We start from the raw sequence: 18,532 nt of genomic DNA, 5'->3' as shown, positions 1-18,532 counted from the left end.
TTGTTTGATTGATGATGCTAATTACAATCTCTGCTCCACTTGTAATCCCTTGTTTTAGATTGTTGGGCCCCAGCGCTGCAGCAGACATTTTACAGCTGTCGAGCTCCCTGCCTTTGCAATCTCGTGGTCGTGCCCGCCTTTTGGTCGGAAATGAAGATGTGCACATCATCGCTCGTTCTGATGATGAGTTGTTGGATGACTTTTTCCACGAGCAGAGCAGTACTGGAGGACAAGCAGGTGAGCATTAAGGAGTTGTTGTTGATGTAATGGTCTTTTGGTTTCATATTGGCCTGAATTCCTAATATTTGCTCTTTCTGTCTCACTAGGCACCCTTTCAAGTATTCCCACTGCCTTAACTAGATGGACAGATGAGTGTAAAGTGCTGGATGCTGAGAGTATGCATGACTGTGTAGCAGGTAGGTTGATGGATGGATGGAGATAAATTTAATTTTATTATGAAGAACATTTTTTAGTACTGAGTATCTCAATATTGATAATGTGACAGTGTTTTGTGGATGAGTCTTTGTGCTTTCAGAAAATGTCTATTTTTTGAGGTTTTAGACTCTATAACTTAGATGTGATGGTCAAGTAGTTTCATTCACTGTTCATGTAACCCAGTTCAAGACACAACTACTACACACATTTTGATCAACCATGACTACATCTTGATTGTAGTCTCATTTGTTGATAATGAAATCCTGTAATGCGCTGATGAATGTCGTTTGGCCAAATCATAGTTTATGTAATAAAGTGGGAGACATCTTAGTTTCGCATACAGAGATTTTTTTCTATATATACTTAACAGTAAAAAAAATTAGGTAATTCAGATATTCTGATGATCTGCCTCGTAGTATTTGGTATTGACATGTGGTCCAGCAAGTTTTCTTAAAAAGAGGGAGCCAGACAAAATCATCGTCAGTGCACCAAGATTCATGTCTAAAGCCAAAGTGGCATTAATTGGACTTGGCGTGTTAAAGGACAATTTTGATATGTGTCTGCTTTCAGTGGTGAAGGTGCCTATCCTGCAGCATCTGGAGAGTTTGCGAGATGAGGAACTCGAAGAGCGTCGGGAGAAGAGAAGGAGGCAGCTGGCTGAGGAGGAAGAATCGAAGCAGAATGAGAGGAGGGCCTCTGGGGCAGAACAGGCCAGGGAACAAACCTTGCAGGTGGTCAAATAATGTATTTGTTGGCTGTATAGGAGAAGAAAGTTTGTAATGTAGGAGTACATGCACCTGTCTGCATTTATATTCAGTTTGATAATGTCAACTGTTCTTTGTCCCTAGGGTTCTGGATTGGGGACAGTTAATGGTGCAGAGAACACTGCAGGTACTGACATTTGTATGGACTTTCCTGTTCCTGTTTTGATGCTAAAATTCTTGTCAGGAATGGACAAATCTCAGTGACGGGCACCCAGAGACAAGCAGTCAGCAGAGCGTGCTGTGAGATGAGGTAGTAGTTTGTATAGTTTTAGGATCACACCAGATCTGGGAGATAACTATACAGTCTACTGTCTTTCTTATGGCAATGCTATAACAGCTCGACGTCTTCATCTGCTGCGAAGAAGATGCACTCTTAACTTGCCAATGGCTCAGATCATTATCAGACTGAAACTGTCTGCTCTACTGTCTTAAGCACCTGATTCCTCATATTTCTATAAGATCTGTGGAGTACAATGTTGCTTCACATGCATCTTGTATTCATTGCATTTGTCTGCAGCTGGCTTTGCTGTGGTGAGGTAGTAAGTTGTGTTGTTGTTGGGGATCAGGATTGTTCACCCCTTTCAGGAGATAACTATACAACTTACTGCCTTCCTCAGCGGAGGCCCATGTCATCTCTGTGGAAAATTGTCAATACCTAGCATGTTGCTGTTTCAGTTCTGTTTGTGAGCTTGATTTGAGCTCCCTTCTTTTGTACATTTGTCATTACCACTTTGAAAGGGCTTGGAAACAATTTGACAGATTCTGCTGCTGCTGTGTACAGAGAAAATGTTTTCTGTGATTTGTAAAATGGTTTAAGGGCCTATTTAATAGGTAAGAATCTCAAGCTGTTGATAAGCATAGACAAGACAGCCAGTCACTAGCACTGATTATTCACTAGTATTTTCAGTTTTTTTTTTTTTTAACTGTTACTCTAAACCAAAATTATGAACCGTATTTTTTAAATCAGGAATGTATAAAAACTTTATCCTCTCTTCACATAAGTTTTTTCTTTCTGGATGTTGCAGAGGGTGAGCAGTCTCAGGGTGGCACGGTGTCTTGTTTGGACCCACCCAGGGTCTCAGAGGGCTTCCTCACTGCTCCCCCATCTGGAGAGGTCACTCCCACCACACCTGCTCCTCACGAACAAGCCCTAGTATCCCTGGAGACCGCTATCAGTCAGCAGGTCCACCAGCCAATTGCTGACCTGCTACTGGCTGAGTCGCATGCCAGCTCTCTGGCTGCTCTGGCGGGGGCAGGCCTTCCACCTTTGTCGACAGCTGACAGGCCAAACAGTGAAGCGGAGGCATCTCAGATGGAAATGTCCCCGGCGCCCACAATCGGTGAGAGAGTCGGAGGAGGTGGTGGAGGAGGAGGAGCGTTGGATGAAGGCAGGGAAGGTAGACTAACTTTGAAAACTCTTTTTATACAGACTGGCAAACAGTAAGGACACAAATCAGTAATGTAAGCAATGCTTTCAAACATTGGCTTAATTTCGTAACCCTTACCCTCACTGGGTTTTTGTTTTTGTTTCTGTTTTTTTGTCTCTCTCAGCCTCCTTAAGTCCAGATATTGTGGAGACCTCGGAGCCAACAGTAGTTGGTGTGTCACAACTGGAAGGGTCACCCATGGATACCAGCAGCCCTGCCTCTGCCACTCAGGAAGAAGCTGCTCCCAACACTGCCCAGAATGCCCAGCTGTCTCAGGAGCTGTCTGGCAGTGGGGAGAGTGGGCTGACCGACAGGCAAACAGATGCAGAGACTGGGTGAGTAGCTTCAAGTCTCACCCCTGAACAGACAAACATTCAAAAGAAGTATCATGTATCCTGTATCTCTCTCGTCAGATAGCCATAAATGTGAAAAGTTACAGCTTGTGTAAAATCTCTACTTCAGTCCAATACAAACAGATTAAGAAATGAAGTCAAAAGCCAACATTTCTACCAGCTTCTTTAGCAGTATTTCAGTTAGGATTCAATTTGTGCACAACTTTTTTTTTTTTTTTTTTTTTTAAACAACCTTTTTCTTCGCCCTTTGACTGGTTGTAAGAAGAGTTTTTTGGTAAGAAAGACATCTGGTCTTTCTAATCAGCTGTCTCATGATTCAATGAAATCCCCTCCTAGGTTTCCAAACGCACTCCACATCCAGTCAATTTAACGCTGTGTAAATCAGTTGAGTATATCATCATAGGTATTGCTGCTGACTGACGATGGACTTTTTTCCCCCCAACCTTTGCAGCTCTACTTCTGTCTCATCACCTGGGGAAACAATGCCCAGGAGTGATAGTGCTGACAGCCAGTCTCAGGCCATCCAGGAAGAGCCCCTCCCATCCACCAGCAATGAGGAGGAGGACCCACTTGCAGGTGAAAAGAATTGCTGCCCTACTTTTTCTGCCAATTTTAATTTTTTTGTTATGTCATCTCATAATATTTGTGATGTTTTTGTCTTGGCAGGTATTAGTCTGCCAGAGGGTGTGGATCCCTCTTTCCTGGCAGCTCTTCCTGAGGACATCCGCCGAGAGGTGCTGCAAAATCAGCTTGGCATCAGACCACCCTCCCGTCCTCCTGTCGCCACCAGTCTGCCTTCCGCTACTGCAACGGTACTGGGAGGGCCAGGAGTTACAGAGGTCAGCCCTGAGTTCCTGGCAGCATTGCCACCTGCTATCCAGGAGGAGGTGAGGGACTCTTCACTGAAATTATAGAAGATTACAAAATGTTTGCTTTTAGAGACTTGCCAACTGGGATAAAAAAGATAAAATATGATTTCCAAGCAAATTTATAAAGGAGTCATAAGTTAATCTTTTAACTAAGCATGCTATTGGTTGTCTTAGGTTCTTGCCCAGCAACGGGCGGAGCAGCAACGCAGGGAGCTAGCCCAACAGCCCCCACAGGGAGATACCCCTCTGGATCCAGTCACCTTCATCCAGACGCTGCCCTCAGAGCTCCGGCGTAGTGTCCTGGAGGACATGGAAGACAGCGTCTTGGCTGTCATGCCCCCAGACATTGCTGCTGAAGCAGCTGCATTGCGTAGAGAGCAAGAGGCACGCCAGAGGCAACTGATGCATGAGAGGTTGTTCGGTCATAGCTCGTCTTCAGCCCTGTCAGCCATCTTGCGCTCACCGGCCTTTACCAGTCGTTTAGGGAGTAATCGTGGTGTCCAATACACAAGACTGGCTGTGCAGAGAGGAGGCACATTTCAGATGGGGGGAGGAACAAACCACAGGTGAGGGAAGACAGTGATGTGATTGCCAGTTTTCAGAATCCATTTTTTTGAGTTTTTGTTAAGTGACAAAATAAAGTGATTGTGATAGTTATGAGGGATATTTAGACTTTCATGTTGCTGAAAATGTCATGGATGGTCTTGATCAAATCATACTATACTTGACAGGTGGAAAACTGAATATATGTTTGTTTCCTCAGACCATCCAGTTCCAGCGTTGACTCCTTGTTACGTCTTCGTGGTCGATTGCTGTTGGACCACGAGGCCTTGTCCTGCCTGCTGGTTTTGTTGTTTGTGGATGAGCCGAAGCTTAACACCAGCCGTTTGCACCGTGTGCTCAGGAACCTCTGCTACCACTCTCAGACACGTGGGTGGGTCATTCGCAGCCTGTTGTCCATCCTCCAACGCAGCAGCGAGAGTGAAGTGTGTGTGGAGACCACACGTCTAGAAGACTCTCGTGGCAAGAGGAGCATCCAGGGAAGCTGTGGAGGAAAAGGCTCAGCTACCTCCTCCCTCTCCTCTTCATCCTCTTCTTCTTCATCTTCCTCATCTTCCTCCTTAGAGCTACTGAACAGGGTAGAGTCTCGCAGCTCAAGCCAGCTTTCCTGGCTCTCTGTTTCTATGGATGCAGCCTTGGGCTGCCGGACAAACATTTTCCAGATTCAGCGAGTATCAGGTAGGAAGCACGCTGACCGGCACTCAGCTGCGGGATCTACAGGATCTGGAACACTGGGAGGAGTGTCAGGCACTGCTGCAGGTGTCACATGTGCTGGAGGTGGAGGTTCCACCGTCCACATCCACCCACAAGCTGCTCCGGTGGTCTGTCGACACGTGTTGGACACACTCATCCAGCTGGCTAAGGTGAGAGTCTACCTGTGTTTATCTACATCATCTGTTGCATATTCCATACTGTAATATTTAAATTTTGTTTTAGACTTTTTTACTGTAACGATTGAAGTCCTTTTTATATATTGTCTGTTCCTACAGGTGTTCCCCAGCCACTTCACCCAGCAGCGCTGTAAGGATCTGTCAGCATCTGCCTCTGACCTGGACTCTCGTCTTTGTTCAGTCACCTCTGGCGGAGGGGGTGGAGGTGTTGGCTCCAGGTCAGGGTCGCAGTCTCAGAGCAACCCCAGCTCCAATGCCTCCAACACCCAGAACTCTTTGGGCTCTGCTGCCGCTACTCTCCAGTCTCTGGGAATTTCTACTGATTTTTGGGACCTGCTCGTCAAGCTGGACAACATGAATGTCAGCCGCAAGGGCAAAGCCTCTATGAAGACAGTGCCTCTGGGGGGCAGTGCAGAGGCTGAGGGAGCTCAGTTCAGTCTGGAGACCTCTCCTCTGGGCCAGCTGATGAACATGCTGTCCCACCCGGTCATCAGACGGAGCTCCTTGCTCACTGAAAAGCTGCTGCGTTTGCTCTCCCTCATATCCATTGCCCTTCCTGACAACAAGGCCACTGAGGTGCCTGCTGGACATCCCACCCCACAGGCTGCCAATGCTAATGTGGCAACCAGCTCAGGAGCCACAGCCCCAATCACAACACAGGGCACGGTGTCAGCAGGCTCTACCCAGCCTACTGTGGCAGTCCCAGGAGCCTCTGTGGGAGCTACAGCCCAGGGTACATCCTCAGGGACAAGTCTAGCAGCCTCCCAGGCATCTTCTACAACAATCTCTATACCCACGTCCACTGGAACAACCTCTACAGGTAGTGTTAATTGATTCCAAAAAATGATCATTTAGACTTTACAATGTAACAGCAATTTCAATATTTAATAAATAATGCATATTTTTGCAAAATAGGCAAACAGAGGGGCACTCCGAGCAGTACAGAGAGTGACAACAAGATGGCCTCCACTGGCCTCACAGAGAAACAGCTTCAGTTGTCTGTGGAGGTATGGGAAAAAAAGTTTATCAATTGTCATACAGTATCATTGGTGCTGTTATCATAAAATTTGTGAATTTCTATTCCTGTTAATGGAATGTACTGTGGATCAGCTGAGGCAAGCCAGTTTGGGGTCAAGTTAAAGTGGTCATAAAAAGCAGAGCCGAATTGATTTAATTTGGCATGATTTGGTTTGTGACCCTATAATTGAATGAATTCAAATCAGCTGGATTTTTCAAGATTTTTTTAATATTTAAGAACTTTGAGTGGTCTAAAATAGAAGTCACAAAACTGAGTGAAAATGCTCTACTACAAGTGCCATCTGCAACCCAAGCACCAAACAGTAGTTAAATGTTCTATGAATTAATTTGCTGATCAGCAGCAAAACTGCCAAAGCATAAAATACAAAATTTCTCTTCACTTTCTGTTACTGGAAGAATTATGTGAGCTGTCCTCACCACGAGAGGACCACAAGTGTTTACTTGTAGCTGGATCAAACAGTTTCCCCAGAAGAAAAATTTAAAAAATGAGTGTGTGGGGGGGCATGCAGTGTAATCCAGATCAAATTCTACTGAATCTGCTCTGAAATCATTTGTGATTTCTGAATTTTCAGTGATCCTCTACATTTTAGTAAATGAGTGGTAAACAGTATTAACAAACATGTGGTGTGTCTGTCTCACACACTTTGATGAATAAGTGCCACATTGCCATACAACTGTGTCCAGATTTACTTTGACACATTTGTCACATCAAAGTTTATGTCACTGTTGGGAGTTTGATGGATGGATTAAGTATTTAAGGGAACCTGGATTGTGACATCCATCACCCTAGCTATCTGAAGTCCCATCAGTATGCGTAAGCAAGCAAACCTTATATATCTAACACTTCGTAAATATGTTAAATCTGTTTTTTCACATTTCTTACACCTTTCTGCAGTTTGATTAATAATCCCTTAGTTGTTTTCTAACAACTCTTGTTCTTCTTTACAAGGTGTTGACATCTCACTCATGTTCAGAGGAGGGTCTAGAGGATGCAGCTAACATTCTGCTGCAGTTATCTAGAGGAGATGGTGTCACCCGAGACACTGTGCTCAGACTTCTGCTCAGTGGAGCTAGACACCTCGGATACACTCTTTGCAAACAGATCGGTCAGTGCTGGGCATCTACACAAATGCATGTTCTCATTCTCCTATTTAAGCAAATCCGTTATCTTTTACACACATTTTTGAACATTTTCTTTCTCTCAGGCACGTTACTGGCCGAACTTCGAGAATACAACTTGGAGCAGCAGAGGCGGGCACAAGCTGATTCGCATTCCCCGGATGCCCCTCCTGAGGATTCCTCCATCTCAGCCAGGCTCAAGGGCAAGATGACTAGCAGGTTAGCTAGTGATGACTCTGGGCAACATTAGGTTGTCAGTACACATGCAGCAGAGACTGTGGGTCTGTTAAATATAAACTCTAGTTAAATTAGCCTATGCAGCATATAGTGATGGTAACTGTTTTTGCATGAAGGTTCGTGTCCCACAACTACAATTTCCTTTACCTTGTTTGCATTTGTTGGTTGGGGCACAGGTTTGACGGGTCGGAGAGTGTCGTGATTGTGGCTGCACAGAAGCGCACACTCGGTGGACGTGAACTGCAGCTTCCCTGTATGAGTTCACTAACCTCCAAGACGTCAACGCAGAAATTTTTCCTGCGCGTGCTGCAAGTCATTATCCAGCTCCGTGAGGACACACGTCGCGCCAACAAGAAAGCCAAACAGACAGGGCGATTAGGTAAGAAGATGTTGCATATACATATAAATATTCTAGATGCATACAACATCATGATGTGATGAAACCCCTCTCCTCCCTCTTTCAATGCCAAGGCTCCACCAGTTTGGGCTCAGCCAGCAGCATCCAGGCTGCAGTGCGTCAGCTAGAGGCCGAGGCTGATGCCATCATCCAGATGGTGAGAGAGGGTCAGCGGGCACGCCGCCTCCAGCAGGCCCCCCCACCCACCACCTCTTCTGCCGCCGTCGCCGCCGCTGCCGGATCCTCAGTGACTGCCCCCCATGTCCCCACTGGTGCTGCTCCCCCTGCTGGCACGGCTGCTGCTGCCACGGTTAGCATGGGCTGCACTGACAGCAGGCATACTTCTACTCAAACACTGTAGGCAGTTACAGTTGGAAACCATTTGAAAGCTGAAAAAGACACACTGGCTGCATAGTATGACCATCAGAGTGATATTTCAAATTACTGTGGTGGTCAGCAAGATAAATGCTACGAAATGGCCATTAGCTACCGACATGCTTCATGTCTAATGTGGCTTTGCCTGTTTTGGCTGTGTGCATTTTGGAAAATCATAAGCTAACCCATTACTTGTAATACATATCTGTCTTGTTTGGAAAACATAAACTATAGTCAACCTTTTTTTTAATGGTATTGCATTGTATCTGTAAAACAACACCATACAGATTGCTGTGACTATACAGCCTGCGACATCAAGTGGTTTATGCATAGTGACAACTGCTGCCGTGATGAACATCAACAGCCCCAACAGAAAGACAGATATGCCAGCGATCCACTGCATTTTCTACCAGTGTCTTTGCATTGACATGTTCTACTTTTAAAATGGTCTAAATATGAGTGTGCTGCCTGCTCCAAACTGTTGGACCTGTTCCATTGACGTCTGTTTGCTGGCTGACATGGCTTCATGCTTTTGACCCTCCCTCCCACCCTCCCTCCCTACTCAGTTCCAGTTCCTCACCTCTCACAGTGAATCATGGGAATGTCATTATGCATGGCAATATCAGTCAAGATGGTTGCTATGAAAAAGAAAAAATTAAATCATTAATTCTGCCATGTTTATTTCTGTGTTGTTCATCCTCTGTCTCTGCCTCTGGTCCTTTCTGGTTTTCTATAGTCTGAAGTGCAGTCAATGTCAGAAGCCCAGGCAGCCCAGAGAGATGACTCTCCAATGGATGTGGACCAGCCATCTCCTCTAGAGCAGGATCTTGCAACTCTGGGTATGATTCACTTGCAAACTGCTAAATGACAATTTAAAACTGTTTGATTTGCTGTGTTAGTTTGTTTGGTAAATGACCCATACGTCCAGTGAGCACAATGTTTCGACCATTCTTTTGTCATAAATAAATCACAATAGAATGCAAGTGCTGATTTGATATTGACTTTAATATTGCATTTTTTGTGGGTTCTCATCAGTTTCAACATGTTTGCTTTTTGTGTGTTTGAAGAAGAGTTGTATGCTTTTCATGACTGGAATTAGGTGCATCTGAAAGAGAAGTAGCTGTTGTATTACCCCAAGCAGTTTTAATATAGATAAACAAATATGGGTTTGTTCACCACTGCTGGAGCAGGTCCTTTGACAGCCAAAAAATAATTGGAGTCTACCAGCAAGCATAGTTGATAATAACCTAACTGATAAAATGTTTCAATTGTATATTGGAATTGTCTTTGTTAGATGAAGAAGGAAACGGCCAGTCAGAGAGTGAGGAGAGACTTCCAGACCTCCCACTGCTCAGCGAGCAGCTGTTGTTGGATGAACTGTGGGACATGCTCGGAGAGTGCCTGAAAGAGCTGGAGGAATCCCATGATCAGCATGCTGTACTGGGTGAGTTGAATCCTTGAGAAATGTGTTTCTTTGTGGTGTGTGCTGTAATTAAATTTGCGTATGTATGAATGTTGAAGGAGAGACTTGTTCCCCTAATGATGTTTCATTTGCTACCCTAGTTCTCCAGCCTGCTGTGGAGGCCTTCTTCCTAGTCCATGCCACAGAGCGAGAGAGCAAACCACCTGTGAGGGACACCCGGGAGAGCCAGCTTTCTCACATCAAAGATGAGCCTCCACCGCTGTCGCCAGCGCCCCTTACACCTGCCACACCCTCATCCCTCGACCCGTTCTTTTCCAGGGAGCCATCCTCCATGCACATTTCTTCAAATCTGCCACCGGACACCCAGAAGTTCCTCCGCTTTGCCGGTGAGCCTGAAAGATTTAAGTAGGGACAATGATAAGGCTTTGCCCTGATGTGTACTGTCCCAGCTAACAGGACTCATTGTTCCTCCTTTTAGAAACTCACCGCACAGTGCTTAACCAGATCCTGCGCCAGTCCACCACTCATTTGGCTGATGGGCCTTTTGCAGTACTGGTTGATTACATACGCATCCTGGACTTTGACGTTAAGAGGAAGTAAGGAGGATTATCTAACACTTCTATTTTAAACTGCTTAATGTGCAGGTTTTGCCTTTTTAAATTACTGACATGCTGGTAATTCTGGCCATCTGTGCAGGTACTTCCGCCAGGAGTTAGAGCGACTGGACGAGGGCCTAAGGAAGGAGGACATGGCTGTGCATGTGAGGAGGGACCATGTGTTTGAGGACTCCTACAGGGAGCTGCATCGCAAGAGCCCAGAGGACATGAAGAATAGGCTGTAAGGCTCCATTGCCCCTCCATTCAGCTGCTTGTGCTCTCAATTCAGAACCACTCAACCTGAGTCATACTCTGCTTTTTCCATTACAGGTACATTGTGTTCGAAGGGGAGGAGGGCCAGGATGCTGGTGGCCTGCTGAGGGAATGGTACATGATCATCTCTCGGGAGATGTTCAACCCCATGTATGCCCTGTTTCGCACTTCGCCAGGTGACCGTGTCACCTATACCATCAACCCCTCATCCCACTGCAACCCCAACCACCTCAGTTACTTCAAGTTTGTGGGTCGTGTGGTGGCCAAGGCAGTCTATGATAACCGGTTATTGGAGTGCTACTTCACCCGCAGCTTCTACAAGCACATCTTGGGAAAGAGTGTCAGGTATTTGAGCTACTGGCAGGTACAGCTAAGTACCCTAATTGTTCAAGACATGTTCCAACTACACTAATTATCTCAACAAACCACTCAGCATTGCAGCAACCAGAGTGCCGGGTAGCTATGTTTTGCAGTCTTGAATGTGTGAATAGTTCGGATGTATTTCTGTGGTATTACCAGGTATACAGACATGGAGAGCGAGGACTACCCATTCTTCCAGGGCTTGGTGTACTTGTTGGAGAATGATGTGTCCACACTGGGTTATGAGCTGACATTCAGCACAGAGGTTTGTGACTGTTGCCTAAATGTTTCAATTAGTTTCAAGAGGAAAATTGATTCTCATGCTTTATCCTCTCTAACTGTTGAAATTGGGAAGTGGCCTTGAGGATTTGAAGTGTAATTTGGAATCTGATGGCCTTAAAATGCTGCTAACGGATACCATCTGTGACAGTGGGTAAAATATGAAGCAGAAACTCTTCAAGCTGAGTGACACTTAAACTGTCCACACACTGTGATCTTGTCTGTGCAGGTCCAGGAGTTTGGAGTGTGTGAAGTGAGAGACCTCAAGCCAAACGGAGCCAATATCCTGGTAACAGAGGAAAACAAAAAAGAGTATGTGCACCTGGTCTGCCAGATGAAGATGACAGGTAAGATTCTGGATATTTCACCAGATACTGAATTTTTCATTAGCATTAGGGCTGTAATAATATTTTGTAATACTGACAGCCAATGCAAATGAGTTCATCTGTATTTTTTAATCAACAGATGTCAAATGTTCAGGCTGTTGAATGCAATATGAGAAATGTTATTTTCAGTGATGCACAAAGAACACACTAGGTGGAAGCACTCTTGAACTGATCATTATGCAGCAGGGAACTAAAGGCGTTTCTCTCTGATAGATGGTTGAATTTTCATAAGGAGCACGTCCAGCTGCTGTGCAAATAAATTATTCATTAAAGCCTTGAATTTTCAGCTGCTTAATTGGAAAAAAAAGGCCACTGACTTTATTGATAGAATAACATTGGTTGTATGCCAAATAAAGAATTTTCTCACTGCTACAGAAAGATCCGAGCGTGAATACTTGGACTTGTTTTCTAGGTGCAATCCGCAAGCAGCTGGCAGCCTTCCTTGAGGGATTCTATGAGATCATCCCCAAGAGGCTGATCTCCATCTTCACAGAGCAGGAGCTAGAGCTGCTCATCTCTGGCCTGCCCACTATTGACATCGATGACCTAAAGGCCAACACCGAATATCACAAATACCAGTCCAGCTCCATCCAGGTGTGGATAAGTAAACATTTCTACAACATTATGATGTAAATGTCTATGCTCTTCTATGCGGGTGTGAGAGGACTGATGTGTGTATGTTGAAAGGCAGCTCAGGAGTTTTCCAGGTTTCCTCACCTTAGTGAAATGCCTGTATCTTCCAGTTTCTAGCCTTAAGAATATTTCCCTCAGACAGGAAAGGAATAGTTGAAGTTATAACACATTTATAACTCAACTACTTGTTTTTTAACTTTAGATCCAGTGGTTCTGGAGGGCCTTGCGGTCCTTTGACCAGGCAGACCGGGCCAAGTTCCTACAGTTTGTCACTGGCACATCCAAGGTTCCCCTCCAGGGTTTTGCTGCTCTGGAGGGCATGAACGGCATCCAGAAGTTCCAGATCCACCGAGACGATCGCTCCACTGACCGCCTGCCATCTGCTCATACCTGGTAAAGTCATAGCAAGTTTATAAGGCCTAAATAATTATATAACAATCCTGGATGCAACAAAATGATGAACGCCCAACTTTGATTTTCTTTCTCTTTTCCCACCCTCAGCTTTAACCAGCTGGACCTCCCAGCTTATGAGAGCTATGAGAAGCTGAGACATATGCTGCTGCTGGCCATTCAGGAATGCTCAGAGGGATTCGGACTAGCTTAAACTTCAAGACTCTTAACACACAGACATGCATACAAACACTTGATTTAGAATTGCCTACTCCTGACACAGTCACACTGATAACCTTTGAACGCACGCACACACACACACACGCACACACACTATCATAGACATTACTGGATTACTTGTTGAATGGCCTAGACTTACTGGTTTCTATTCCTTGTAAAACAGATAAAACCAGCAAGGGAAATGGACTGATTGACATTGCGTACAACACAGAGAGCCTCATGTAGACACAATTGTGTCTCCCTTCCCAATTTAATGGCAAATGCAAGAGTGGATTCAGAGGATAAAACATGGACTAATATAAGAGACGTTTTCTTCATTTAGTTTGATTTCTCTGTACAAAAGGTTTGGGAGTTTATTATGTTTAATCTTTTTTGTTCTCTGGTTGTGTAAAAAGAAAAAGAGAATGTTGTTTGAACAGGATGGTTATAAAACCTTTGGGGAAAAAATGTTGGTTGTTTCTTGTTGCAAATTTGTGACCTCACAAGCCTTGACGATGGGGAACATTTTTATTGGGGGTATATGAACAACTTGAGAAGTTTTGGAGATATTCACAAAAATGCACTTTTCAAAGTTTTGTGGCATTTTTAAGGAAGGATGGTACAAAAAATGAAGAGAAACCTGAAGGAGATAAAAAAAAAACATTAACCATAAATTCTAGAGTATTTTTGGCTATTAAATCGCTGACCCAGCCTTGAGCCTTTGAATCAGAGTGGAATAACTACATGAATAAATGCATAAAATTGCGTCCATTGTCTCTTTTAACAGTGTTTTAACAATTACTTGATCTAATCAAAATCAAATGTGTCAATTCTCTATGTAATCGCACCAAAATATTAGTCAATAATTGGACAATTCTCAACAGAAAATGTTTTCCATTGGCTGTTCTAATTGTCACTTTACCAGTAGAGCCCCAAATGATTGTGTGACAAGTGAAATCAATCACAGTTTACCCTCCCTGATCTCAGCAATGAATCAGACAAACTGTCCCTCATGACAAAATCATTTAAGCACAGCGGCATGATGTGTAATGGCTGATGCCATCCTCAAAGCCTTTAGTTTAAAACACTGCTGGGAGCATCACGGCTTCGTTGCAGCAGTGCTGTCATCCCATGTTGACACTGGCCTACTATGCCCTCCAACAACTGTCTGTACCCTTGATCATGTCACACAGCCCACAGTGTACACTCTTCTGCATTTTCATTACTGACTAACTGCAGATGACAGAGAGCACTGACTTGAATTTCTTATGGTATAGGCCACAGAGTGTTTCACCTGATGGTGTTGTCAGAGATTTCACCAGCTCATGCAACACGTGGATGGAAATGTGCCTAATTCACAGCTGACTTTTTGGCACTGAAGTGAGCCATGGCTTAAAATTTGCTTTGCCTGGACTTTTCCTGCTATGACAAGTCAAGATGTCAGCTGTGAAAAAGACCCATCAATTCGTTTGGGTTAGACCAAATGAAGCTGTGATTTGCCTGTGTCCATCTTTGGAGTCAAACGACCAAGAGCTCCTGGATTGGGTGACATCAGCGGCTTGTAAATCCATAACTAAGTTGGCGTGTAATGCTTGAATCCTTCCTAATTTCTTGCTAATTACTAAATAGTTTCAAATTAGTGTGTTCTCAATCACGTTGAACCATTAAAACTTAAATGTAAAGTGGCTCCTTAGATTATTTGATTTATTACCAAAATAATGTAAAATTATTTGTGAAATTAATTGCTAATGTACAAAACGGTCAAATCAAATTATGCTGCATTTCCGGTGGCCACTCATTTTCTCACATTTCCAGCGTTTTGTCTCTGTCACGGCTCTCTCTCTCTGTGTGTGTGTGTGTGTGTGTGTGTGTGTGTGTGTGTGTGTGTGTGTGTGTGTGTGTGTGTGTGTGTGTGTGTGTGTGTGTGTGTGTGTGTAACCCACCCTAACCCTCCGGCTCACAGGCAGGAGCCGGCTCTAAGAGCCGTTTCGTTTGCGACCGACTCCTCACCAATTCATCTACCGTCAGGGACGGACTGACCATCTGGCATAGCGGGCATTTTCCCGGTGGGCCGACGTGCTATTTGGGCCGATAGTCGGCCACTTTTTTATTTTAAATATTGGTCTGACTAGCCCATAATACCAGACAGTCGATCAGGGGCCCGATTGACATTGAGCTAGCCCAGTCACATCGTTAAACACAAACCGCTCTCGCTTTGGTCTAACCGGCATAATGCATTCGGCAGAAAAAGAACTTCCCCTCTTTTACGTCGGTAACGCAATCTGTTAGGATCTTCGGAAATGGAGAGAAAACGAAAAGGAGGTGCAGAGAAACTGCGAGACAAGAAGAAGCCAACGCTGCCAGATTCGCAAAATTTCTGCTATGTTTGTCACGGCAGGGCCTTCATCAGCTCCCGTGGCCGATGACAGTGGTGGTGGCGACATTGAACAGGGACATGCAGTAAAACCTGCGGTAAGCTGGACTCCTTTCCTCCTCTCTGACAGGACTCCAACTCTCCGACGCTGAATACTCTCTCTCTCTCTCTCTCTCTCTCTCTCTCTCTCTCTCTCTCTCTCACACACACACACACACACACACACACACACACACACACACACACACACACACACACACACACACACACACACACACACACACACACACAGGATGCCTTCACTTGTTTGTTAAAGGAGGAGTCCTTTAGGGGATGACTTCACTTGCATCCCTTTTCCTTGCTAAGTTCACAGTTGATGTAATGCAAACGACACAGATGATCCTCTCATTCTCAGGTTGTTGTTGTTGTTGTTACTTTTATATTAATAAGAATAATTATTATTATTATTAATAATAATAATTATTGTGTGTGTCCTGGGTCGGATCCCTTCCCGGGTTATTATTATTATTATTATTATTATTATTATTATTATTATTATTATTAGTAGTAGTAGTAGTAGTAGTAGTAGTAGTAGTAGTAATATTATTGGTGTGTGTGTGTGTCCCGGGTCAGATCCCGGCCTGGATTGTCGTTATTATTATTAGTGTGTGCGTGTCTGGCTTCGGATCCGGGTCTGGTCCCGGGTCGGACCCGGGTAAGTCCCGGGAATTTAACCCGGAACTTATCTGGGACCGACCCGGGAAAGTTCCGGATCGGATCGGGGTAAGTACCAGGTCGGATCCCGGATGCTGAGAAACTGATTCATGCCTTTAATTCAAACTGACTCGACCCAGCTGTCATCATCATTATCATCAGTGTGTGTCCTGGGTCAGATCCCGGCGGTGCTGTTGGCGACATTGAACAGGGACATGCAGTAAAACCTGCAGTAAGCTGGACTGCTTTCAGAACACTTGTCATGAGGAAAGCAGCCCAACCCCTTGGTAAATCTGATAATGATAAAACGTCAATAACATATTTTTGGCTAATGTTCTATGGCCAGGTTAGTTTGTATTCTAGTTAGTTTATAATACCTGTATATGCAAGACATTGTGTATGTAGCCCTCCGCCACATTCATCCTTTTGGACTGGGTCACTTCACAATTTATTGAGTACTACTCTTGGAGGAGTTAACATCTGATCCATCATTTCTCATCTCTATTCTTTCTTTGTTCTTCCTCCCTGAAACACATAGGTACACCCAATAGGATGAATTCTGCTTAAAGATCCATTACTGTGATGGAGTGGTGGAATGTACTTTTTTGTAGTGTTAATAAATTAGTCTTTTTGGAAGAATTTAATGTGTCCACTCTCATTGATTCCCATTAACTCATCGCATGGCTTAAGGTACGTGGTTTTAAAGAGTTGCACAGCTGGTACACACTCAAGAGACTGAAAAGACCGAAACGGTGCCCGTTATCAAATGTGGTGGGCCGGTCTGGTCCAATATGCCAGGGCCAATAGCGGCGCAACTTGGTGGGCATTATCCTGGTAATTTCTGTGTGAGAAATACAAGATATGGCGTGTGAGCATGCGAATGGGTTGAAATGCGTGTGTCTCATGCCCAATGGGTGAGAGTGGTGAAGTCTCTCTGGGGCTGGCGGCGTTGCCCTGCATGTTTGCATCTGGGGCATGCGCATGCGCAGTTGGAGGAATCGCCGATGATTACTTTCTCCTGCGACAACTTCCGGGCACTGAGCTGTCACTCAAAAACTCACTAGCCAATGGCGACGCACCCCTGAAAAAGCGCACCAACGTGAGAGACTCGTGTCAGAATCACAAACAAAAACTCAGGGAGCGCAGACGAGAGAGCTGGCAGCGTGACTGCAAAGCCGACGGTGAGAGCAAAAGACTGAGCAGCGAGAAAGAAACACAAACAGACACAAATCTGATTCCATACAGCTCCCTTCGGCTCACAGGCAGGAGCCGGCTCTAAGAGCCGTTTCATTTGCGACCGACACGTCATTGCTGACCATGACAAAGCCTAATTCAAACCCTGCACACAGAGGAGGAGACGGAGCAGCTTCAGAGAGACACAAAATGACCGCAGAACACGTTTTCTGAAGAAATTTCTTTGTTCAGTCGTCTTTTGAAACCTGAAGCTGCCACATTTTCAGAACTCTGATGTCATTTAGGAAGACACTTGGTGAACTTGTTGATCGTGCTTCCCTGACAATAAAACCTCATAAGTAGATCAAATCTTTGTGTGTGCTTTTTAAAATTCATTCTGTATATTTTATGCTGTTAAAGGGACCATCTTTGTGTGTTACTGACCCAGTACTCCATATTCAGACAGAGCTGTTGCAGATGGTGAAAGGAGCTTGGTCGGGAGATATGTGGTTCAACGGGATGCAGATTCGCTTATCAACGATCTGGTGGTGAAGGAAGTGATGCCAATGCACACTTAATGCCCTGAGGACAGAATTATCTCTCAACCCGAAGCATTATCTCAGTTAAAGGACTGAATGAAGATGCAATTCTACAACTCAGGATCATTTTAAAGGTGCAATGTGAAAATGTTTTATTTGACAGTAGGCCTGAAACGACTCCTTGAGTAACTCGATTACAAAGTTTGTAGCGTTAATGCAGTTGAGAATGACCAGGAAATAAACCATTATGCAAAGTGATGCTAGCTAGCTTAGCTAATAACTAGTCTGAAATTATGTAGTTTGAGGTATATTATGTTATTTTTGTAAACTATAATTTTAAAATCTTCAAAGTTTACTTCATTAAACTTCATTAGAATTTCAGTGAAGTGTCAGGTCACATATATTGACCATATGTCATTTTACCTCTTCCCTCAGGGCATCCTAATGTCAAACTCATATTAACTTTCACAGTTGGTTGCTACGCAACAGTTAGCTGACATTATGTTATACCTGGCAACTAATCTCTACATAACTCTAACCCCCCTAACCCATGACATGGTTTGTGTGTTGCAAGCCATTTTATTTAAACACATTATAGCAATGCTAAGTCTGACATTTGGAAGTACTGATGCAACTGGTGCTCGGTATCAATTTATTCCTCAAAGTAGACCAGGATAGCAATAATCTTTTTATAAGCAAACGCCAAAA

General features: G+C 44.4%; 1 protein-coding gene across 12 annotated transcripts in view; it reads left to right on the top strand.

Annotated features, from left to right (window-relative positions):
- The window catches only part of huwe1 (HECT, UBA and WWE domain containing E3 ubiquitin protein ligase 1), a 40,452-nt gene extending 26,663 nt beyond the window's left edge, over window positions 1–13,789 (top strand). For 9 of the 12 annotated variants that reach the window (XM_070968706.1, XM_070968699.1, XM_070968701.1 and 6 more), the window contains 27 exons: window positions 59–237; window positions 327–416; window positions 1,006–1,166; window positions 1,284–1,326; window positions 2,225–2,596; window positions 2,751–2,961; window positions 3,431–3,555; window positions 3,646–3,866; window positions 4,023–4,414; window positions 4,612–5,272; window positions 5,399–6,119; window positions 6,215–6,306; window positions 7,287–7,443; window positions 7,543–7,675; window positions 7,870–8,072; window positions 8,165–8,400; window positions 9,202–9,304; window positions 9,760–9,909; window positions 10,029–10,274; window positions 10,367–10,484; window positions 10,585–10,725; window positions 10,815–11,102; window positions 11,277–11,382; window positions 11,626–11,743; window positions 12,195–12,376; window positions 12,618–12,808; window positions 12,917–13,789. In XM_070968706.1, coding sequence (XP_070824807.1) covers window positions 59–237; window positions 327–416; window positions 1,006–1,166; window positions 1,284–1,326; window positions 2,225–2,596; window positions 2,751–2,961; window positions 3,431–3,555; window positions 3,646–3,866; window positions 4,023–4,414; window positions 4,612–5,272; window positions 5,399–6,119; window positions 6,215–6,306; window positions 7,287–7,443; window positions 7,543–7,675; window positions 7,870–8,072; window positions 8,165–8,400; window positions 9,202–9,304; window positions 9,760–9,909; window positions 10,029–10,274; window positions 10,367–10,484; window positions 10,585–10,725; window positions 10,815–11,102; window positions 11,277–11,382; window positions 11,626–11,743; window positions 12,195–12,376; window positions 12,618–12,808; window positions 12,917–13,019 — 5,743 coding nt within the window. In that variant the 3' untranslated portion in view covers window positions 13,020–13,789. The remainder of the gene's footprint in view (window positions 1–58; window positions 238–326; window positions 417–1,005; window positions 1,167–1,283; window positions 1,327–2,224; window positions 2,597–2,750; window positions 2,962–3,430; window positions 3,556–3,645; window positions 3,867–4,022; window positions 4,415–4,611; window positions 5,273–5,398; window positions 6,120–6,214; window positions 6,307–7,286; window positions 7,444–7,542; window positions 7,676–7,869; window positions 8,073–8,164; window positions 8,401–9,201; window positions 9,305–9,759; window positions 9,910–10,028; window positions 10,275–10,366; window positions 10,485–10,584; window positions 10,726–10,814; window positions 11,103–11,276; window positions 11,383–11,625; window positions 11,744–12,194; window positions 12,377–12,617; window positions 12,809–12,916) is intronic. The other 3 variants (XM_070968704.1, XM_070968703.1, XM_070968702.1) reach the window with 2 other exon arrangements.
- The last annotated feature ends 4,743 nt before the right edge of the window (window positions 13,790–18,532 follow it).

The sequence above is a fragment of the Chaetodon trifascialis genome, chromosome 8 (genome assembly GCF_039877785.1).
Source record: "Chaetodon trifascialis isolate fChaTrf1 chromosome 8, fChaTrf1.hap1, whole genome shotgun sequence".
In the NCBI taxonomy this organism is placed as follows: Eukaryota; Metazoa; Chordata; class Actinopteri; order Chaetodontiformes; family Chaetodontidae; genus Chaetodon; species Chaetodon trifascialis.
This window is presented reverse-complemented; position numbering and strand designations above follow the sequence as displayed.